Source organism: Podarcis muralis, chromosome 7 (genome assembly GCF_964188315.1).
Source record: "Podarcis muralis chromosome 7, rPodMur119.hap1.1, whole genome shotgun sequence".
Classification (NCBI taxonomy): domain Eukaryota; kingdom Metazoa; phylum Chordata; class Lepidosauria; order Squamata; family Lacertidae; genus Podarcis; species Podarcis muralis.
Genome location: NC_135661.1, coordinates 11150172 through 11173966, shown reverse-complemented (window position 1 = coordinate 11173966; position 23795 = coordinate 11150172). Strand labels below are relative to the sequence as shown.

General features: G+C 45.7%; 2 protein-coding genes across 2 annotated transcripts; both read left to right on the top strand.

The window, feature by feature from the left end:
• Positions 1-471: 471 nt before the first annotated feature.
• On the top strand, positions 472-4451 carry PCNA (proliferating cell nuclear antigen). The gene is made up of 6 exons (XM_028741213.2): positions 472-792; positions 1927-2024; positions 2895-2962; positions 3362-3556; positions 3757-3880; positions 3979-4451. Exons 1-6 carry the CDS (start codon positions 572-574, stop codon positions 4056-4058), a joined length of 786 nt encoding a protein of 261 aa, XP_028597046.1. The 5' UTR covers positions 472-571; the 3' UTR covers positions 4059-4451.
• A 3428-nt stretch (positions 4452-7879) lies between these two features.
• Positions 7880-22563, top strand: TMEM230 (transmembrane protein 230). Its single transcript, XM_028741214.2, has 4 exons — positions 7880-8011; positions 14848-14975; positions 18274-18396; positions 20983-22563. The coding sequence occupies exons 2-4, from the start codon at positions 14880-14882 to the stop codon at positions 21121-21123; spliced, it is 360 nt and encodes a 119-aa protein (XP_028597047.1). The 5' UTR covers positions 7880-8011; positions 14848-14879; the 3' UTR covers positions 21124-22563.
• Positions 22564-23795: the final 1232 nt, after the last annotated feature.

The window sequence follows — 23795 nt, the reverse complement described above, 5'->3', positions numbered from 1 at the left end:
TTCCTTTTTTCTTTAAACCCCTCAAAGTGGCTTCCAATATGTGAATAAAATCGCAGCAAATCAACACGAGCGTCCGCCCCTCTGCCGGCCAGGGATCCTGCGCTGCAGCACCGACAAGCCCGGGCAAAGAGCGCAGGAAAACTGGAGCTCCCACCCCCTTCTCCTCCTCCTCCCTCTAATTGGCCGAGTAAGGGAGGACGGACCACCTCCTGTGAAATGCGATTGGCTCCTCCGCTTAACGACGTCACCGCGGATCTCCCGCTCAAAAGCACTTGTTCGCGGGCGAACTCTTGGGGGCGTTGCAGAGGCGGCGCGTGCGCGCCGGAGCTCGTTTCGCGCCCGCCTTCCATTTGCAGGGATGCTCGGGATTGGCCTACGGCGGAAGAGCGGCACGCGAGGGGCGGGGCCAAGCTCGGGTGGGCGGAGCATGGCGCGTGTGGGCGGGGGAGGTATAAAAGCGGCCGTCCGGGACCCGCCGGCGCCAAACTGCGTTCGCCTTCCTTTGCGCTCGCTGCTTTTACTGGGAGGGCGCGCGCTTTTCTTTGCCTCTCCGTCTTCTTCCGCCGGCGAGATGTTCGAGGCTCGGCTCATCCAGGGCTCCGTCCTGAAGAAGGTGCTGGAGGCCCTCAAGGACCTCATCACCGAGGCCTGCTGGGACCTGGGCTCGGGCGGCATCAGCCTGCAGAGCATGGACTCCTCGCACGTCTCCCTGGTGCAGCTCACGCTCCGCTCCGAGGGCTTCGACACCTACCGCTGCGACCGGAACATCGCCATGGGGGTCAACCTCACCAGGTGAAGAGGGGCGGCCGGGGAAGAGAACCGCCGCGCCTGTCTGAGGGGCGGCCGGCCCTCCCTCCCTTTACGAGGACGATGGCGGCCGCGAAAAAGGCGGGAGTTTCCCTCACAGAGGGGTTGGGGAGGCTTAGGCCGCTGCACTCCAGCCCCGCGCGCCAAATCCTCTCAGGCGGCGGCGTCGCCGGTCGCGTGACGTGTAATAGAAGCGTCCCGCCATTCTTGACATTGGCGGGAAAAGCGCGCGGGAGGGGGAGGGGTCTGCCTCTGTTAAAATGGGGGGAGCCGTTTGGCGCGCGCGCTGGAATCGCGGAGCGGATTGGCTGGTTCCGTTCTCAATGTCTTTTTTGCTTTTCCCTGATTGGTTGATGCGGCTCGTCGTGGGGTGTGGCTTGTTAATACAGGCGGGCGTATCCTGCTGCTGCTCCTTGAAAAGGGATTTGGCGGGACCTCGTCGTCCTTTAATGGGCCACCTTCTCCCGCAATGAGGCTCGTGGCCCCTTAAAATTTGACTGGCGCTTTTGGACATACTTTTTTTCTCCTGCCCCTGAGTGGCACTCCCCCCCCCCCCCATTGGCAGCACCTAAGCGGGCAAATACAGTGGTACCTCAGGTTACAGACTCTGCTAACCCAGAAATAGTGCTTCAGGTTAAGAACTTTGCTTCAGAATGAGAACAGAAATCGTGCTCCGGCAGCGGAGCGGCAGCAGGAGGCCCCATTAGCTAAAGTGGTGCTTCAGGTTAAGAATAGTTTCAGGTTAAGAACGGACCTCCGGAATGAATTAAGTACTTAACCCGAGGTACCACTGTATTCAAGTAGGTTTGCATCTGCCTTGTTGGTGTTCCCTGTTTTACAATGTGGATGAAACAAAAATCTGGCACAAAAGGCGATTGCTATTGATTCAGATACATATAAAGTAACATATACATATATATGCTGTTGACTGGGACGTCCTTGCCTGATATTCACACAAATCTGAAAATAAGCATCTCATAGTGGTGTGATGCTTCTTGCTGGTGTTTTGGCGTGAGCAGTCATTCCCTTCATTCCCCTTTGTAAGTTCTTAATATGCTTCCACTGGAAATGCTTTCTTAAGATGATAAGAATATTTACTTTTTTTTCTTTCTTTCCTAGTATGTCCAAAATACTGAAGTGCGCAGGTAATGATGATATCATCACCCTGAGAGCAGAAGACAGTGCAGACACACTGGTTTTGGTGTTTGAGACACCAAGTAAGTAACTGAAACTTCACGGATGCAAAGTAGCTAAGTTTTGATCTGGAGGTTATATTTACTTAGGGCACTTGCCCAAATCAGATGGCTCTTGAGTTGACTTATTGCTCAGGCTAATGGTAAATTGTGATGTTTCTCTTTGCTTCTGAACACTTGCAGAGAGTGCCTCTGTCAGTTTGCAGCCAAGACATTAACAAAGCTGACTTGCAGGATTGCTTCCTTTCTTCCTGAGACAATGTAATAAGCTGTTAAGTGTCCCACAAGAAATGAAGCAGGCTCTTCACAGCCATCCCTGTCCCAGTGTCCATGCATGCAGAATGATCTCCCACAGAAACTTGTGCAAGTGTCTGCTGCAAATATGTTTTGTTTTAAACTTATAATTCTGGAGCTGGCCAAGAGGATGTAACTTCAGCTTCCTAGAAGCTCGTTAACTAACAAGGATGGCTACTTGATGATTATCTGAGCAAATCAGTTGCCTCTGCCATAAAATTCTTGCCTACCTGAACTAACTAAGCCAGTTTAGAATCACAGATGAAGTGATCATAATACCTTGAAAAATTAGATTCCTGGCGCGCGCGCACACACACACACACACACACACACACAACTTGTTATAATTGTTACCACTGAAAACTATAGAAGCACAGAAGCAAAATCAACATGAATTCTGCTATTAACACTATAGAAGGAACCTTGTGGTCTTGTCATTGGTTTTTACATCATAATGTCTCTCCTTGGAAAGAAGCTTTTAAAATATTATGGGAACTGTTGGCCAGTAAGCACTTCCTGTAAAACTATTTAGGCTGAGGAGATCTCTTAAGTTAAGTGTCATAATTATATACTTGACTAATACTCCCATTTTCTCCTTAGATCAGGAGAAGGTGTCGGACTATGAAATGAAATTAATGGACTTGGACGTAGAGCAGCTTGGAATTCCAGTAAGTGCACTTTTTATTCAAATTTATTGTAATTAACTGAGCTTAAATGTAAGCTTGTGCTGTAAAAATAGTTAACAAAACTATTGCTAGCTACAGAACTACATTGTCTTCCTATTTAAGCAAGCATTTGTTGGATTATATTATTTCCATCTTCATGAATAATTTCCATCTGATTGCATAAGAAATTGTTAAACTGAATTGAAGGAGATTTACAAGGAGGATTGAAGCGAGTGATTTTTTTATTTTCATAAGGAAGGCACATTTTTATTGCTTGTCTGATCTTAATGAATAACTGAACTATTTATTTATGTTTTCCTTTAGTTAATATTTTGGCTTGAATTGCTCCTGCAAACATTGTGAAAATGCTGCTCAAAGTAAGGTTCTGTGTTGCTCTTTCAGGAACAAGAGTACAGCTGTGTGGTGAAAATGCCTTCTGGTGAATTTGCTCGCATCTGCAGAGATCTTAGCCACATTGGAGATGCTGTTGTAATCTCTTGTGCAAAAGACGGTGTTAAATTTTCTGCTACTGGAGAGCTAGGAAGTGGAAATATAAAACTGTCACAAACCAGTGATGTGGATAAAGAGGAAGAATCTGTAAGTTGGTGAAGTTTTAACTGCAGGTTGTAGAGATGATGTTAATTGTCCTTTACTATCTCTTCTCTCCCCTCCATAAACTTGCAGAACAGTTTGCCTACCTTGCTTGTGATAAAGTGTTTCTAATGCAGTTGTTAAGCTTGTTGGATTTCTAAAACAGTGTGCTGTAGAATATTTAATTCAAATTTAATTTGTTGTAGGTTACAATAGAGATGAATGAGGCAGTCCAGCTGACTTTTGCTTTGAGATACTTGAACTTCTTCACCAAAGCCACACCATTGTCTTCTACAGTTACCCTCAGTATGTCTGCAGGTGTCCCACTAGGTAAGTTTCATTAGGAAGCTATCTCTGCAAGATAATTTGGTTTTAACTTTGGTTTCAATTTAAATCAAACTTAACTTTTGTTTATTGGTCTCCTGCAGTTGTTGAATATAAGATAGCAGACATGGGACATTTGAAATATTATTTGGCTCCAAAGATTGAAGATCAAGAAGAATCTTAAGAATTTGATGGAAAGAATCAGGGTTTTGTGAAAGAAGAACCTCTGCTGGAAGCGTGTTCACCATTCCGTCTTGGTGCATGGAATTTTCATATATGCACTTAGGTCCAATTGTAGATATCTCTGTGTAAATACTTTTCTCACTTGTTTTGAAAATTCCTCCCTCTCCCTCCCCCTATCTTTTATACCTCGTTTTTATAGCTAACCCTTTACTCCAGAAAAGGGAGTACAGTATTTAAAAAGACAAGGAGGTTCTGTGGCAATCTCTTAACAGTGAGGCTGCTGTTCGATTTCTAAAAGTAATAATGATAGGAGAAATTGGATTTTAATTATTTGTCTTGAAGCAGGAGTCCTTTGAGCTGAAAACTTGTCAATAAAGAATACTCAGTTTGTTAACTTGCGTCTGCCTGGCTTTGAACAGAGAGAGGGAGGGAGTTTAAGGAGGCTTAAAGCTGTGTCGGGTTCCATGTTTTGGTGAAGTGGGACAGGGGGGTGAGTTACCCAATATCTGGTCCTGGGAAGCAGTGCCATTTTAATTTGTTCTATGTCCAGAGGCGCTGTGCTGTACATGCCAGGGCATTATGGGAAATGTGTGAGGGTAGGTGGCTACTCAATACTGAGCAGTTTCCACCAGTGCAGGCAGTGATGACAGCCCATTCCTATCTGGCAGGTGAAGTCTTACCTACATACTTGGAAGTTTTGGGGTCAGTGTATGAATGTTGGGTGCCTGTTTGTTTTTTTAATGGTTCTATTGTTTGAAGGCCAAGTGTGGTAGCTGCATCACTGATTTTTGTCCCCATTTCCATGTTTAGAAAGCAAGTTAACACAACGATCACTCAGCCACAGTGATGAAACGTAGCCTACTTTGTCCTGGAGCCCAACTAGCGCTACAGTATGGCAATATTTTATCCAAAGAATTCCAGCATGCTGCCACTTTGCTATAGCCTGCCAGTGGCATTTCCACAAATTCCAGATGTACGTGTAAGCCATGCTCCAGAATGGTTTGAAGACAACTTATTGCTTGTCTTTCTGAACTTTTGAATGTGCCTTCTTAATTGATACCTGTACCTTAAACATTCCCTGTATGCTTTTTTTTTTTTTTTTTTAACCGTTCTATCACTTTTCCTTCGAAGAGCTCGTGGTGGTTCTCCCCCCCCCCCTTTTTTTTTTTTTTTCTTGCAACCCTCTGAGCCCAAGATCAACCCAGTGAGTTTTGTGCTGAGTGGGGATTTGAGCCTAAGTCTCGCAGTTCCTAGTCTAGCACTGCTCGCATCTCTTATCTGTCCTTCACCATAATGTTGCAGGGTGGGTGACAGCAGCAAAAAAACTACTGTTGGAAATAAAACCAACTATATTCAACAATTCTCAGATTTAACTTGCAACGCTGAAAATAATTTGCTTTAATAGGACTGCAACCTCATGCTCAAAGCTGCGGGATAGCCAACACCAGAGGGCTAGGTGTGTTGCTGTGCAGTGGATGTTAAGTGGACTTTGAACTTAACCACGGGCCTCAACAAGTTGAAAGATCTCAAAAGTTCATCAGCCATGACTGCTACAGGGAATATGGGAACTCTCTGGTAGCTGTCCAGTGTCTTAAAAAACCTTGGGAAAGGAGAGCCCTCTATCTCCTGAAGCAATCTGTTTCACTTGAAGAAAGCTGGACGCTTTCCTAACGTAAGAAGGATTTGAATGAATTCATTGGTCCAGGTCTCTCCCCCGCCCCCGCAATAATACCATATTTTCTGCTCTATAAGACTCACTTTTTCCCTCCTAAAAAGTAAGGGGAAATGTGTGTGCGTCTTATGGAGCGAATGCAGGCTGCGCAGCTATCCCAGAAGCCAGAACAGCAAGAGGGCTTGCTGCTTTCACTGCGCAGCGATCCCTCTTGCTGTTCTGGCTTCTGAAATTCAGAATATTTTTTTTTCTTGTTTTCCTTCTCCAAAAACTAGGTGCATCTTGTGATATGGTGCTTCTTATAGAGCAGAAAATGCGGCAATAATAAAAAAAATTGTTCATTGTACTTGTGACAGCCCTTTAGTTTTTCCAAGCTAAGTACAGTGCACGCTTGGGTTGCAAGCGTGATCCGTGCGGGATGCACGCGCGGGTTGTGATTCGGCGCTTCTGCATGAAGCACAGTTTAGTGCTTCTGCGCATGCATGACCCCCCAAACCCGGAAGTAACCCTATTCGGTATTCCGGGTTTCAGCAGGTCCGTAACCCAAAAAAACCGCAACCTGAAGCATCTGTAACCCGAGGTATGACTATTCCCAACTGTTATACTTCCTATGGCTGTCTCCTATGTGCCATCCTCTGGACACATCAATTTTAGATCTCAATTTCTGGTCTGCAGAACTAGACACAGGGCTCCCACTCTGGCCTGGTGCAACTCAGACGGAGTGACATCAATACTTCCCATGACCTGTGAAGAATATCGCAATGTAAAATTGCATTGGGTTCTGCCTTAAAACACTGAATCTTACGCATGCCTACCCAGAAGTTCTACTGAGTTAAATGACACACCTGAAACGCAGGCATAGGGTTGTAACGTTTGTCTTTGAAAAACATAAGAAGAGCTGGCTGGATCAGGCCAGTGGTTTATCTGGTCCAGTATCCTGTTCTCACAGTGGCCAACCCGCAAGCAGGATGTGAGCATGAGCCCCTCCTGCGGCTTCTGGCAACTACAACTCTGAAACTATTCCTTCAAATGAGGTAGAGCAATAGCCATCATGACTACTAGCCCTCCATGCATTAAAGCCCTTCAAGTTGGTGGCTATCGCTCCCTTCTGGAGGACAGAATTTCATAATTTTTAACTGCTGCATAAATCTGTCCTATCTGTCATGTAGGGGATTATTTATTGGGCTTTTAAAAATAACCTTATGATGTGGCAGAGTGCTTGAGCTGCAGAGACTTCTGATAAATTACAGAATCAGAATTGTGGAGTTGGAAGAGAATTTCATGGGCCAATTTGCAAATAGCCTTAGTGAAATCAAGATATACTCTACATCTGCATTCCCCCTGATCCCCCAAGCTCATAACTCTTATCAAAGAAAAGAAAAGAAGATCCTTTTTTTTCTTTTTAATTGGGTTCAGCGGCTGAATTTTAAACAAAAAAACAAATTGAATCATTTACTTATTACCAACCCTTCACCTTCGAGCCCTCAAGAGTGGCTGGGGAAACCTAGCCAGATAGGCGGGGTATTAATAATAAATTATTATTATTACTACAGCGCAATATGGTATCAAAAGCATCCGTAAATACGGTATAATAATAATATTTTTTTTAAATACAATTGCATCATTACAGATTATTGTTTTTAGTGTTCTGTTGAAAGCCGCCCAGAGTGGCTGGGGATTATTATTATTACAGCGTAATACGGTATCAAAAACATCCATCAATACGGAATAATAATAATAAAAATACAGTTACATCATTACAGGTTATTGTATTTTAGTGTTCTGTTGGAAGCCGCCCAGAGTGGCTGGGGAATATTATTATTACAGAGCAATACGGTATTAAAAGCATCCATCAATACGGAATAATAATAATAAAAATACAGTTACATCATTACAGGTTATTGTATTTTAGTGTTCTGTTGGAAGCCGCCCAGAGTGGCTGGGGATGATGATGATTATTATTATTATTACTACAGCGCAATACGGTATCAAAAGCATCCATAAATACGGCAGTTCCTAAAAGCAGCGCAAGCGAAGCGAGGCAAATCCCTGGGCGTAGAGCGCCCCCTTGTGGCGGCCCTCGGCTCAACAGCGCTTGCCGTCCGAGGGCGGGGCCAACTTCGGCACCGTCCAATCAAGACGGAGGCGCCTTGACCCGGAAGCGGCTCTGGCGCGAGGACCGTAAACTTCCGGCCGGGGTGTCGGGGGACAGTCAGCAGAATCGGCGCGACAGAAGCGGGTCTGGCTGCCTCGGGGAGCGGAGAGATGGCGCTGGCCTGCAGGTAGGGAGGGAGGGAGGGCGGGGAAGGCGCAGGGAGGGGAGGCTCGCCTCGGGGGCCCAAGGAACTCAGGGGGGCGGGCGGCTTCCTGGCTGAATCCTCACAACAACCCTGCGAGGTGGGCCAGGCCGAGGGGGAAAGCAAAACGCCCGCCCAGGGGTGCAGAAGCTGTGTGTGGGGGGGGTTTCTTTATTTTCTTGGGACTGGACTCCTTGGCTGGTTTTGAATGAACATTCACAAACTTTTTATTGATAAGAATCAGCTAAATAGTTTGAGGATCTATACAGCTGTGTAACATGCAGAAAACAGCATTTTTAGAGAAATCAAAGACTGGAAGTGAGGGAAGTCGGGGGTGGGTTCTGCGGGGGGAGGGAGGAAGAATGCGGGGGAAATAAGGATGATATGTTTCTGGATAATATGTTTTGTTTTAATTTTGAATAAAAAGTTATATAACTTTTATACATATATAACATATATATATATAAAACATATGTGTGTGTGTGTGTGTGTATGTATGTATGTATATATATATATATATATTTGCTTTCGTAGATGTGTGTGTGTTTTTTATATATATATATATATATATATATAACTTATATATATATAACACACACACAAACACACACACACATATATATATACACACATATAACTTATATATATATATATATATATATAAAACACACACACACACACACAAATATATATATAAAAAATTTCTGGGGGGGTGTTGCTTATTTCTTGGGAAAAAGCTGCTCTTCTCTCAGAAGCCATTGTCTGTGCCTGTTTGCACATTCTGCATCTGGCGCCAGGATCCTTGATTTGCTGCTTAAAAACAGCACCCACAACAAAAATAAATAAATAAAATAAAACAAAATTCACTTGCTTACTACATTTATAACCCACCCCCCCCCCCCCCGCAAGGAGCTCAAGGTGACCTACATAGTTCTCCTCAACTCCATTTTATCCCCGAAACAACGCTGTGAGAGTGTGGCCCTGCGTCACCCAGAGAGCTCCGTTGGCCGAGGGGGTGATTTGAACCCTGGTCCAAAAGAGGCGGGGTGAAAGCAAAATGCCCGCCCAGTGGTGCAGAAGCTGTGGGGTTTTTCTTTATTTTCTTGCATCCTGATATTTTAAAACATTGCATCCTAATGTTTTAATGTTGTATCTTAATATTTTAAATTGTATTTTAATCCACTTGTTTTTATTATTGGTTGTTAGCCACCCTGAACCCGGTCTTGCCTGGGGAGGGCGGGGTATAAATAAAATTATTATTGGGGGGTGTTGCTTATTTCTTGGGGAAAAGCTGCTTTTCTTGCAGAAGCCACTGTCTGCTCCTGTTTGCATTCTGCATCTGGCGCCAGGATCCTTGATTTGCTACTTAAAAACAGCACCCACAACAAAAATAAATAAATAAAATAAATCAAAATTCACTTGCTTTACTACATTTATACCCCCGCCTCCCCCCTACTTAAAAACAGTACCTACAACAAAAATAAATAAATCAAATAAATCAAAATTCACTTGCTCACTACATTTATACTCCCGCCTCCCCTCCCCCCAGGAGCTCAAGGTGACCTACATAGTTCCCCTCATCTCCATTTTATCCCCAAAACAACCCTGTGAGAGTGTGTGACTGGCCCTGCGTCACCCAGAGATCTTAGGGGCGAAGTGGTGATTTGACCCCCTAGTTTACGCAGATCCTAGTTTGGCACTCTACCCCGGTCCTCTCTAGATGTCATTCAAAGCATCTGGGGGCACCAGATTGCAGGAGTGCGTTTTAAAACAATTTAAGGTCCTGAACGTCTCGGTAGTGGCGCCCGCCCTGTGGAACGCCCTCCCACCAGATGTCAAAGAGAAAAACAACCACCAGACTTTTAGAAGACATCTGAAGGCAGCCTTGTTTAGGGAAGCTTTTCATGTTTGACAGACTATTGTATTTTAATATTTTGTTGGAAGCAGCCCAGAGTGGCTGGGGAAACCCAGCCAGGTGGGTGGGGTATAAATTATTTATTTATTTATTTATTTATTTATTTAGGGGGGACTTGAGCAGTAGCTCCAAAAGGGCTACGGTTGCTGCTGGTGTGTTTGTTTACTATTAAGTTGATGCTATGGTCACCTTTGTACATAAAATTACCTAGGTGGCTTGCAGAATAAAAATAATGATTTTAAAAAGGGGAAAGAGCAGCCTAAAGCTCCACAAGGGTGAGAACATTTTTGTAAATGGAATCCATGTGAGGGGCTCTTCTGCTGCCTTTTGTTGCTTAAGTTGTAGGCATCTCTCATTTGTTTTGACTCGTGGTTCGGAAGCGTGTTTTGCTCCAGTTTTTCTTTCTAAAGTTCCATGCAGTCTTCAGCCATTGACAAGACGATGTAGCTTTGGATGATAATGGTATCTTGATTTCTGTTACTGGTTTTAAAATTGGGTGTGGGCTTATAATTGCAGAAAGAAGTTTAAAAGAACCCCAGTGCATATAGTTTTAGAAGGGGGGCATTTTGGAGCAAGATTTTTCCCAACTGGGGAGAGTGCACTTGTGCTCCGATCCTGCTTGGGCGATTCCCACAGATATTTGGTTGACCATATGAAAACAGGATGCTGGACTAGACGGGCCCTTGTAGGTCTGTCTTATGCTCTTAACTTGGCCAGAATAGAAATAACCGTCTTGTTGTGCACTGGAGCAGGGACGCGGGTGGCGCTGTGGGTAAAACCACAGTGCCTAGGACTTGCCGATTGTATGGTCGGCGGTTCGAATCCCCGCGGCGGGGTGAGCTCCCGTCTTTCGGTCCCAGCTCCTGCCCACCTAGCAGTTTGAAAGCACTCTTAAGTGCAAGTAGATAAATAGGTACCGCGTAATAGCGGGAAGGTAAACAGCGTTCCGTGTGCTGCGCTGGCTCGCCAGAGCAGCGATGTCACGCTGGCCACGTGACCCGGAAGTGTCTGCGGACGGCGCTGGCTCCCGGCCTCTAGAGTGAGATGAGTGCACAACCCTAGAGTCTGTCAAGACTGGCCTGTACGGGCAGGGGTACCTTTACCTTTACTGTGCACTGGAGCAGCAGTGAAAACAGGGGCTGCCTTTTTAAACTGCACTAGGGTGGGGCTGAAGGACCGGAATACATGCCTTCGCCATCCACAAATGACTCTTTGAACTTCTCCTTCCTAGTGTGAACAATAGCAGAAGCTCTGGCAAAGCTTTCCCCTCTATTTTGCTGCCTTGAGTCACATAGAGCTGAGGTGCCTAGTGTTGTGGTTTGGGTCAGACTAGAATCGTCTGCATGCAGATTCTGCATTCCTGTGCCCTGGGAGGTACTTCCAAGGTGCTTTTGGGTGCAAAACTGCTGGTGTGGTGCTCTAAAGGGATTTTGAAAGTAGGCACACTTTTCCAGGAACGCCTTTCTGACTCCAAAATGGGACTGAACGGATCAAGCCCTCCAGCTTTCTTAAAGCTTAACTCCAAAAGCAAAGATCTGTTAACTCCTTAGTGTGACACGGATGACTAGGATAAGTTGATCCAGAGAGAGGAGGAGAGGTGTGGTGGATAGAGTATTAGGATGGGGGTCCCCCTCCCAAATTCATCTATGGAAATTGTCAGTTGGTTTGGGGTCAGTCACCACCTTCTCTCACGTGACTGTTGAGAGAATAAAAGCACTGCCCTTGGAAGAAAGGCAAAGCCCTTCTATGTTTTCATCTTTTTCTTATGTGGATCTGTGTGTGAAATCTGATCTCGAATTAATATTGCAATGGGTTGGGGGGGGGGGTCACCTTCTCAAGAGACAATGGCCTTTAATATTGTTCCTAAAGTGAATGCGGACAGTTGTGTTCCATAAATGAGGAATTAGAATCCAGTGCTTAGAAATACTGGTTTGTTTCATTTAGTAATGTCATTTCTGTAGTGCCTTTCAATATATGTTTCTGCAGCTGTTAGCCTCCCTGATATAAATTGTGATTTTCAGAAATAGAACCTATAAAAAGAGAATTAGCCACTTCAGTGCCTTCTAAGAAGCTTAGTTGGTCTCTAAGGTGCTACTGGAAGGAACTTTTTAATTTTGTTTTGACTACGGCAGACCAACACGGCTACCTACCTGTTTCTAGGAAGCTGTCATCTTAGTAGTTTTTTCCGAGTTTTTTTTTTTTAAGCAGGGAGAAATTCGAGCTTTTCCTTAAGCTAGCTGTGTGGAAGCTGGATACCTGACACCACTTGAGATGTTGCTGCAGAAGAAGGTTTGCTCTGGGTCTGAAATGGCTGGAGTCTCATGGAATGTGTGTGTGTGTGTGGAGCAGGGAGTGGTGAGGAGAGGGGACAACGCTCCTTCTCACATTGGAGCAGAATTATTTTTGTGTCTGTATCATTACGGCTGAAGTGGGATTTAAACTGAGCTGAGGGCTTCTTGCGCAGTGAGAAAGGGAAATGCTACAGTTAATGTTGGCTGCCTTATAGCTATCCGGCTCCATTCAACTTGGGGCAAAGTACTTGAACAAACACCTTCTCTGTTCCTTCCAGATCTTAATTTATTTTTCTTGTTAATTTTTGATGCATTTTAATTATTGTTTTTATGACTTACATTTAACTACAGTTCCAGTTACAGATAGGTAGCCGTGTTGGTCTGCCATAGTCAAAACAAAAAAAATTCCTTCCAGTAGCACTAAGTTAGTATCTGAAGAAGTGTGCATGCACACGAAAGCTCATACCAAGAACTAACTTAGTTGGTCTTTAAGGTGCTACTGGAAGGAATTGTTTTTGATTTAACTACAGTTGTTAGCTTCCATGGATAGCTATCAAGAGGAAGGGTGAGCTAGAAGTAACAAAACAATATATTCTTGATGAGCGCGTTAGCCTAGCCCTGGCCAGAATACCTGGTGTATTTTCCCTGTTTATTCAAATGTAATTCCCCTGTTCGCAGGGATTGGGGTGGTGTCAGCTTGTGTTCTGTTAATACAGTGTTTCTTACACTACAATTTCCATCACCCTGACCACTGATCCTGCTAGCTAGGAATGATAGGAGTTATTGTCCAACAACAGCTAGGGACCCAAGTTTGAGAAACACTGTTTGAGAAACACTGACACATCAGGAAGAACCTCCTATATACAGAGAGAGAGAGAGAGAGAGAGAGAGAGAGAGAGAGAGAGAGCACTGCGGCTGCACTGGCAAGATGAACGCACTGGGCCAGATGTTTTCACTCCTTGGATGTTTTTGCTCCTTGGAAGCCTTGCCCCGCACCCCGAAAACAAAAGCTGCTGATTCAAGCTCTGTGGATATAGCTTACAATGTAACTTGCTAATGGCATAAAAACCGCAGGGCTTCGATCCCCAGCAGGAAGAAATTACAGGGCTTTATAAAGTCCAGGGTCAAAGTGGTTTGCAGTGTTAAAATAGCACAGCAGGTGGAGGGCGAGGACTTATTCACCCCCAAACCTCCTTGGCCAGAGGCGACTGGCTCAGCCTTTCCGTCCGGGCCATTCTGGCTTCTAGTGGCATATCCAGATGACACCAAACTGGGAGGGGTGGCTAACACCCCAGAGGACAGGATCACACTTCAAAACGACCTTGACAGATTAGAGAACTGGGCCAAAACAAACAAGATGAACTTTAACAGGGAGAAATGTAAAGTTATTGCACGGGCAAAAAAAATGAGAGGCACAAATACAAGATGGGGGACACCTGGCTTGAGAGCAGTACATGTGAAAAGGATCTAGGAGTCTTGGTTGACCACAAACTTGACATGAGCCAACAGTGTGACGCGGCAGCTAAAAAAGCCAATGCAATTCTGGGCTGCATCAATAGGAGTATAGCATCTAGATCAAGGGAAGTAATAGTGCCACTGTATTCTGCTCTGGTCAGACCTCACCTGGAGTACTGTGTCCAGTTCTGGGCACCACAGTTCAAGAGGGACACTGACAAACTGGAACATGTCCAGAGGAGGGCAACCAAAATGGTCAAAGGTCTGGAAACGATGCCTTATGAGGAACGGCTAAGGGAGCTGGGCATGTTTAGCCTGGAGAAGAGGAGGTTAAGGGGTGATATGATAGCCATGTTCAAATATATAAAAGCATGTCATATAGAGGAGGGAGAAAGGTTGTTTTCTGCTGCTCCAGAGAAGCGGACACGGAGCAATGGATCCAAACTACAAGTAAGAAGATTCCACCTAAACATTAGGAAGAACTTCCTGACAGTAAGAGCTGTTCGACAGTGGAATTTGCTGCCAAGGAGTGTGGTGGAGTCTCCTTCTTTGGAGGTCTTTAAGCAGAGGCTTGACAACCATATGTCAGGAGTGCTCTGATGGTGTTTCCTGCTTGGCAGGGGGTTGGACTCGATGGCCCTTGTGGTCTCTTCCAACTCTATGATTCTATGATCTATGCCAGGAGCAACTCTGGTTTTTAAACATGATTGTCTGCCCTGCATTCTCCATGCATGCTTTAAAACAACTGCATTTCTACACCTTGTGAGTCCCCATCTATGGCTGAAAGAAGTCCAGACCTTCCTCTCTATGGTCTGAATTTTCTTTGGTTTCCTTTCGTTTGAAGCCTCTGTGTGACTTAAATTGTGGGCCAATGCAGATGGGGACTTCTCTGTCTGAGGGCTTAAGCTCAAATCCTGCATATGGGTTTCCTGCAGTCATCTGGTTGGCCACTGTGAGAACAGGAGGGTGGACTAGATGGGCCATTGGCCTGATCCAGCACGCTGTTCTTACGGATTAACAATTAAACCATTGCTGAAATGTAAACTAGCCCTTAGTAACATAGGCTGCTTTTCTTTGTTGTCTCAGTTCCTCTCCTGCATTAAAATCTGCTGTTCCTACTCTCTTCCCGTCCCTTCAAGAGCTTTTTCTCTCTCTCCCAGGCTGTAGGTACTGATGCTTCCTACTGGTAAAGATGCCATCCCGAACTAACCTGGCAGCTTCGATCCCCAGCAGCAAAGTGAAATATTCCAAGCTTGCGAGCACAGATGAAGGCTACATTGACCTTCAGGTAAAATTGGGGGGGGGGGAGAGAACCAGGACAAAATGAATACCTTGCATTTCAGAAGCACCACCTGTGTCGTGATCCTCACTTAAGTTCAGATATTCCTTACAAGGTGGCAGTATCCTGCTATTAAAAAGGTAAAGGTACCCCTGCCCATACGGGCCAGTCTTGCCAGACTCTGGGGTTTTGCGCCCATCTCACTCAAGAGGCCGGGGGCCAGCGCTGTCCGGAGACACTTCCGGGTCACGTGGCCAGCGTGACATCGCTGCTCTGGCGAGCCAGAGCCGCACACGGAAACGCCGTTTACCTTCCCGCCAGTAAGCGGTCCCTATTTATCTACTTGCACCCGGGGGTGCTTTCGAACTGCTAGGTTGGCAGGCGCTGGGACTGAGCAACGGGAGCGCACCCCGCAGCGGGGATTCGAACCGCCGACCTTTCGATCGGCAACCCCTAGGCGCTGAGGCTTTTACCCACAGCGCCACCCGCGTCCTATCCTGCTATTACATGTAGCCATTTACTGGGACTGGGGCATTCTGTATAACCCAAAGGGGTTTTGTACTTTGGGAACTTGAGTGTTAACCCAGTCAACATCTTGGGGTTGCTGTTGAAAGGTCAAAGCCCCTATCAATGCAAATAAGCAATTCCTGTATGTTTAAGCCTGGCCTCCTTGCTCATTCCCTTTCTTTTTCTTTGCTTCTGTGGAGCGGAGAGCTCAGACACACCTGCCTCTTCCTAAATCCCAAAAGGTTGCATTTCCACGGCAGCTTAGAGGATGTAAGTGTTGTTACGATATAGAAGCAATGTACCCGCGATCTGCTGGTAGCTTGAAAGCAAAACATAATGGGAATGTTGGGACTGTTCCGTGGGAAACAGAGGGACAGTCTATTCACAGTGTGAAGCACCGGAATTAGCTCAGAGTGTAATATGAGCTGTACAGGAAGTACAGGAGGAGTTACTCTCTCGACTGCCGGAATTTCAAGAGAGCAGTCATGTTTTTTGTAACGCTGCAAAGACAGAAATAAAGGCATGTAAATACGTTTCTGTCTATCTCTTTCCCCTGCCAGGGGGGGCAGGAAAGAGGGGTGTATCCTTCTCACGCTGAGGAGGATCGCCTATCGCGACCTCTGCCTGGATCTTGCTGGGGAAATGCAGACATGGAGGTCAACAGGAGATCAAGCCGGGTGCATGGGAGAGTTGCCAGTTTCTCCTGATAAAGGCTTGATTCCCGACAAGCGTTGTTAGCAGGAGCCTCTTCTGCTGCACCTTCTTTTCTCAAAATTTCAGCTTAAAAGAGACTGCCCCTCCTGATTCCTCTGCACAGAAGGCTCAGGAGAGTAGAGGGGTAGATGACCCCACCATTGCAAGCCAAGCCAAGATTTGTGGGCACTGGTGCAAATGCACAACTGATCACACTGTTCCTTAAGAGTCGCATAATAATAATAATAATAATAATAATAATAATAATAATAATAATAATAGTAACAACAACAACAACAACAACAACAACAACAACAACAACAACAATAAATTTTATTTATACCCTGGCCAGAGCCGGGCTCAGGGTGGCTAGCACCAGTAAAATTACAGTAAAATCATAAGGGGGGGGGAATTTAAAATATGGGTTAAAATGCAATTTAAAATGCAGCCTCATTTTAAAAGTAGCCCATAGATCAAAACCATAAGGGGAGGGAAACATAAGGGTCAGACTGAGTCCAAACCAAAGGCCAGGTGGAACAGCTCTGTCCTGTAGGCCCTGCGGAAAGATGTCAAGTCGCACAGGGCCCTAGTCTCTTGTGACAGAGCGTTCCACCAAGCTGGGACCAGTACTGAAAAGGCCCTGGCCCTAGTTGAGACCAATCTAACCACCTTGCAACTTGGGACCTCCAAAATGTTATTTGTGGACCTTAAGGTCCTCCGCGGGGCATACCAGGAGAGGTGGTCCTGTAGGTAAGATGGACGAAGGTGGGTTTCTTTCTTTCTTTCTTTCTTTCTTTCTTTCTTTCTTTCTTTCTTTCTTGGGGGTGGGGTGTTGGCTCCAGAGGAGGAAGCTTTCCCTGTAACTTCACTCTGCATTTACTATAGACGGGCAACTTCCTCCCTCAAGCATCCTGGTTTGCCAAGACCAGAGGAGGAGATTCAGGTCTAAATGGGGAGCTGGTCTTTGCAGGTGATAATTTCAGAAAAGGGATGAAAAGCAAGCCAGTCTCCCAAATGGAGAATGGAAGTTGGGTTTTGGGGCGAGAGGGTGGCAAACACACCCAGAATGTTTCATTTCTGTTCCAGGGTCGGTTGGGGTTTTCGCTCTTCCTGTGTTTTGTGTGTTTATGAAGATGCTTTAAAAGTGGACCACTTGGAGGCAGCATTGTCACACTGGCTGGTTGTAGCATTAAAGCAGACCTGGAATTGCCTGCTATATTGGCTGAACGTACAAAGTAGCTTTGTACTGAAGGCAGGCCGCTGGGCTGTCCAGCCCAGGCTGGCAGCATTTATCCCAGGTTTCACGCAGAGGAGTTTTCTGTAACATTTGCTCCCTAGGAGGCTTTTCCTTGGGGACCTGGCAATTACCTGTGTCCTTAGGTTATATTCTTTACCTGTTCTTCTACCATCACCACCCCACTGGCAGTGACACTTTCAGCCAGTACAGCAGAACCCTCCTGGGTGGGCGGCACCTGTGTTGGGAGCACTCCAGGATAATCGAATCTGAATGCACTCCTCCTACCAGTGGAAGAAGTTGCTCCCTTTCCCATGCAAGGAGGGTTTTTTATTTTGGGGGGCATTTTTTTGCTGGGCTTTTCTGGTGCTAAAAACAGTTGATTTGGGCTGCTTAGATGAAGCCTGAAAGCCACCCACCCATACCAATGGCTCCATTGCCTGGTTACATCACTGGCTCTGGAGTACTATTCAACATTTATCTGAAGGAGTTGGGTTCCAACTTGTATCCCCATTGTTTACCTGCAGCTAAGGCACGCAGCATTTGGGGGGTGGGGGAGGGAGCTGTAATTGCCCCTCTCGGTGACCTTGTTTGGATCTGGCCCAGAGTATGTCTAGCCCACTGTTCTGAAACTCTCTGTGGAGTTTGATGCTGATGGACTAACCCCTTCATAAAGATCCTTGAGGATCATCCTGTGTGTTCCTCTCATCTGCCGCTGATCAGCCTGACTCCTACACTTTTGTCGTCTACTCCTGCCAAAGCCATCCATGCTGGCGGCTCTAGTGGTTCCATGGAAGTGTGATGCTTTCATAAGCGGGTTGAAAGTGGCCAGTGATGCTTTTGATGCTGACCTGTCTCTTCTTCCTCCTTTAGTTCAAGAGGAGCCCCCCCAAGATCCCCTACAAGGCCATTGCTCTGGCCACAGTCCTGTTCCTGATTGGCACCCTTCTCATTATCATTGGGGGTCTGCTCCTGGCAGGATACATCAGCAAAGGAGTAAGTGGCTCAGCTCTTCTGCCGGGGCTGACCTGGCCTTGGAACGATCATGAACTAACTGAGATACAAGGCATCAAAATTGCATTCTTGTGGAGCTGCCCTCTACAGAGGAGTCGTTTATTTTGGATGCAGGATTTGGAAGGGACTTTGGGGGCATGGTAACTGAGGGGCTGCCATTTTGTCTCAGTTTTGACCAGTAGGGTATCTATGTGTGCTTTGAAAAAGTGACCTGTTACAGCTCTTGCAAATAGTGGCTCCCTCACCCACCAAGAGGTCTCCCATCCTGGGGCCAGATAAAACTAGACTTAGGTATTTATTTCACAAAAATTGTGCATCGCTTGATTGTCAAAAGCAAAAAAGACCTCAAAGCAGTTTACGGAAAGGATAAAATGGTAAAATTATCAATAGGAGAAATTGACAACAATAATTTAAAGTAACAGCACGTTGCGTAAATTTCTAAACATCTGGCTAGGCTTGCCTAAACAGGAATGTTCTTAGCAGGCACTGAACAGGGTACAGCGAAGGCGGTTGCCTGGTGTCAATAGGCAGGGCGTTCCAGAGTGCAGGTACTGCCACACTAAAAGACTGAATTTTTACAAATACAAGAAAGGCATTATGTGGCACTTATAGCAATGCCAGTTCTGCTGATCGAAGCAGCCCAATGGGCACATACAGGGGGAAGGTGATCTTGTAGTTAAACAGGTGTCAAGTTATTAACCTGCTAGCCTTTAGAAGTTGGTGTGTGTGTCGTGTTCCTTCAGGCCGTTCCATAGGCCTGACAACAGTTTGGATGTTATGAACTAAGGTGAAGCAGAGGGGGAATCCGAGTGAGTTTTGCTTCCTTTTCTCACACTTTTTTGAAAGCCCAGAGCTGAGGATGGGCACATTCCACATGTGGAGACATTGCGCCATCCACATTTCCTCATGGAGGAAGGAATGCAGCGCTCCGCTTCAGGCACTTGAGCACATGAGGAGAGTCCTCTTTCCTGCAACTGATCCAGCACTTTGTTCTCACAGTGGCAAACCAGATGCCTCAGTTGCAAGCCAGAAAGCAGCACATAAGTGCCATGGCATTGACCACACACTGGTGCTGCCCCACCCTCCTTTAGAATGCCATTGGCTGGTCTTGGGGGTTCTCCCCCTTGCATTTCTCTCATGACATCGGGATCAAGAGCTGGGCTACTTAGTGGCATGGATTTCCAGACAACGTCATTTTTTCTTTGGGGATATTGGAGTGAGTAGCTTTTGTCAATAATAATAATAATAATAAATAATAATATTTTATTTTTATCCCGCCCCCCCCCCCCAGCTGAAGCCAGGCTCGGAGCGGCCAACAACAGTGAAATAACACAGCATTCTAAAATCAATTCATTATAAAATCAGTTCAAATCAAATCAATGGCAACCATTGGGCTAGAGTTCTGTGAGGATTACCAAAGGAGGGGGTCAGGTTGTGCCTTGGCCAAAGGCCTGGTGGAACAGCTCTGTCTTGCAGGCCCTGCGGACAGATGTCAAGTCCCGCAGGGCCCTAGTCTCTTGTGACAAAGCGTTCCACCAGATTGGAGCCACAGCCGAAAAAGCCCTGGCTCTGGTTGAGGCCAGCCTAACCTCTCTGTGGCCCGGGATCTCCAAGATGTTTTTGTCTGAAGACCATAAGGTCCTCAGTGGGACATACCAGGAGAGGCAGTCCCGTAGGTACGAGGGTCCTAGGCCGTATAGAGTCTATCCAGAGTCTTTAACTGATCTCTGCATACCGGAATACCCTCACCCCCAAATTCGATTTGATAGTGACCTTGGAGAAAGTTTGTGTTCCTTTCTAATATATGTGAAGTAAAGGACACAGGTCAGGTGTTGTTCATCAGATGAGCTGTGCATAAGCAAGCTGGCAAGGGAGCAAGCTGCCAGCTAGCTCTGTAGAAGCTCCTTTTATTAGCACAATATGCAAAACCAGTCAGATACATTTTAGACTGTGACCTTTACACATCTTCCAATCCCGAGATTGAGGGGTGGCACAAAATTATTTTGGCACCTGTTTCCACCGCGTCATTTTCCCCTTGAACGATGTATGATGAAGGAGACAAAGGTCACAGACAGGGCACGGCAGACCACTAAGAGAGCAAAGATTAGATAGAGGGCATGATGTTCAGACAGCTGAGGCCTGTCTGCGGGTAGAAGTGTGCTCCACACCCGGCGATCATTTCTTCAGGAAACATCCAGGATTACAGAACTGTAGAGTTGGAAATGACCCCAAGGATCATCTAGTCTAACCCCTTGCAATGTTTTAAGTACTTAAGTACATTGTGGTTGGGGTGATGTGGGAGGAAACGAAACAAGAAAGGGGACTGGTGTGAATGGTCCCAGTTTGGACTGGGTGGCCTTCTGCCCCCTCTGGCTTTCACAGTCTTAGTGCTGGTTTTCCTGTGCAATGATGGCTGCAACTTTGAACGGGTGAATGGGCCATTGCAGGCAGAACTTTCACATCTCCTCACCTCAGTCTGCACATTTAGCTGCATGTTGCCTGGTATAGAGAAGGCTAGCTGTTCCAGGCCAAGGTATGAAAAAGCCCTTATTCTCTTTTGTTTTCCAGGGAACCGATCGAGCGATCCCTGTCCTGATCATCGGAATCCTGGTCTTCCTTCCTGGCTTCTATCATTTGCGTATTGCGTATTTTGCTTCCAAAGGCTACAGGGGCTATTCCTATGACGACATTCCTGATTTTGATGACTAGAAGATGGCAGAACACAGATTTTTCTTAGGAAGAGAAGTTTTTGCAACTTTTGCAAAAACAAACAAACCACAAAATGAAAATGGGGGTTTCTGCAGAATTTCCTTTTGATTTAGGGGAGAATGTTGCCACATCATGCAAAGCAAATCATGTGAGCAGCTGTCACGGGAAACATGTTTTCTTTGAGATGGGAAGTTATTTCTGGGCAGCAAATGCAGCTGTGCCTCTTAGCCCAGTTCCATATGGAGACACGTGAGCTTAAGGGGAAGGAAGAAACTCAGGTGTTATTGTTTTGGGTTTTTCTTTTTTAAGTCTGTTGGTATTTCTTCTGAGTTGGCTTTTTATCTAGAGCTGAACATCTGCAAAGCGAGAACTGGAACTAGTGGCTGTTGATTGTGTGACCAAGAAATCTGTTCAGGCAGGCAGTCTAGCAATTTGACCTTTTGAGGAGCCGGTCGAAATTTAAGGAAAATAGACGGTGGCTTTTAACACCACCTAGAACCCGACATTTTCCAAGAAGCCCAATTACTAGTCCTTGCTGATACTTTGCTAAACTCTTTTGTGAAAACTGTTGTAGAATCCCGAGAGCACAAATCTGGAAGTGGTGTGCAGCTGTTGTGACTCAGGCTGCAAGATACTGCCATTCACTCCTGGGAACTGGCCCCGGGGTGGTTCAGCATAAAACTAAGCGATACATAAAAATAGAGAAAAGACTGAAAACCCAGAAAAAAGCATGTCCTCCATGGCATACACACTCTTGTTTCCTCTCAAACAATGAGTTCAAGAGCAAAAAAGAAACCGTATAAGAAAGCATTAAAAGAATAACACATGCACACACTTTTGTAAGCCATGTCCGACAAAGTCTCTCACTTTTGTGGGTGATCCAAAGTACACCAAAGTTGACACACCTCTGTCTGGCTGACCCAGATTAGATCAGTTCCAACCCCTGTTAAAGTCTCTTTCCCAGGTACCATGCCAAAAGGTTTCCTATTACGTCTCTCCCCCCCCCCCCCCCCGAATTCAAAAACTCTTGTCAAGTGGGATGCAACTATTCAAAGATGCTGTAGTTGTCTGTTCTGTCCACTGTCTAAATCAGCTTTCCTCAACCTGGTGCCCTCTGGACGTTTTGGACTACAATGTCCATCAGCCCCAGCCAGTCCATGCAAGGTTGATGAGAGCTGTAGGACAAAGTACCTGAAGGGCTCCATCTTTAGAGGAGGCTAGTCTAAATGCTATGCAGTGTTCCTGAACTGTATACATAGAAAAATCCTAGTCTGCGTAATAAGAGTTCCTTTTGTTTTGTCTAAACCTCTGCTTAAGTCTGGATTCCACGCTAGGTTCACACAGCTTTTAGAATGCAAAAGAGGATGTATGCAATGAGATTTTAATTTGTGCTTGCAGAATATGTAATTAATATAAAGAACATACAATATTCTACCTTGATTTAATGTCATCTTCTAAGCAATATGAAGGGTTCTTGATTTTTGTCGATAACACGGCAAGGGGAAATGGAAGAATCGGGGCCACAAAGGAGGGATAGGCTGTTCTGACCTTACCCTGACCACTTGACCTACTTTCCAGAGCCTTTACAGAAACTAGCAAACTTTGCTTCAGGGCTTGACCTTTGAGGGGTTTGAGGCACTGGATTCCCTGCAGACTGCCAACACCTGTGAGTCTAGGACCACAAAACCCTTTATGGAGATGCTGCCACAGAGAAAAAGTCTAGCTCTATAATAGAACCCCTGCTTTGCATTTCTAGGTAGATCTGGGAAAGATTTTGTAGGTGATAACAGCTTCCTGTGTTCGCATCAGCATTCCTCGTGTGTTTCACAATGTGCAATCCCAGCCCCGAGGAGCTTACAATTTAAACATTGGCATAGGAGACGACAGCAGAAAGTAAGGGAGATGCAAGCAGGGGTGGTGGGGAAGAATATTGTTGCACACCACCCCAATCTCCAAGCAGTGCAACATTCCAGGGGTACTAGGCACACATACCAAGGTCTCTATTTCTTTTTGAAAATGAGGCACAGTGGAGACGGTGGTGTCTTTATGATGTATGGTTTAGTTACACATATAACCTCTTTAAATTAAAGAACGTCTTAATGAGGGTGAAAGAGGAGAGCACAAAATATGGTCTGAAGCTCTACATAAAAAAAAAACAAAAATAATGGCCACTGGTCCCATCACCTCCTGGCAAATAGAAGGGGAAGAAATGGAGGCAGTAAGAGATTTTACATTCTTGGGTTCCATGATCACTGCAGATGGTGACAGTCACGAAATTAAAAGATGCCTGCTTCTTGGGAAAAAAGCAATGACAAACCTAGACAGCATCTTAAAAAGCAGAGACATCACCTTGCCAACAAAGGTCCATATAGTTAAATCTATGGTTTTCCCAGTAGTGATGTATGGAAGTGAGAGCTGGACCATAAAGAAGGCTGATCGCCGAAGAATTGATGCTTTTGAATTATGGTGCTGGAGGAGACTCTTGAGAGTCCCATGGACTGCAAGAAGATCAAACCTATCCATTCTGAAGGAAATCAGCCCTGAGTGCTCACTGGAAGGACAGATCGTGAAGCTGAGACTCCAATATTTTGGCCACCTCATGAGAAGAGAAGACTCCCTGGAAAAGACCCTGATGTTGGGAAAGATGGAGGGCACAAGGAGAAGGGGACGAC

Bases quoted from the DNA above. Each gene is read 5' to 3' on its own strand.
- PCNA (XM_028741213.2), top strand. From the start codon at position 572: ATGTTCGAGGCTCGGCTCATCCAGGGCTCCGTCCTGAAGAAGGTGCTG. The intron at 2,025-2,894 runs GTAAGTAACTGA...TTTTCTCCTTAG, and splicing joins TTTGGTGTTTGAGACACCAA to ATCAGGAGAAGGTGTCGGAC. The intron at 2,963-3,361 runs GTAAGTGCACTT...TTGCTCTTTCAG, and splicing joins TAGAGCAGCTTGGAATTCCA to GAACAAGAGTACAGCTGTGT.
- TMEM230 (XM_028741214.2), top strand. From the start codon at position 14,880: ATGCCATCCCGAACTAACCTGGCAGCTTCGATCCCCAGCAGCAAAGTG. The intron at 14,976-18,273 runs GTAAAATTGGGG...TTCCTCCTTTAG, and splicing joins AAGGCTACATTGACCTTCAG to TTCAAGAGGAGCCCCCCCAA. The intron at 18,397-20,982 runs GTAAGTGGCTCA...TTTGTTTTCCAG, and splicing joins CAGGATACATCAGCAAAGGA to GGAACCGATCGAGCGATCCC.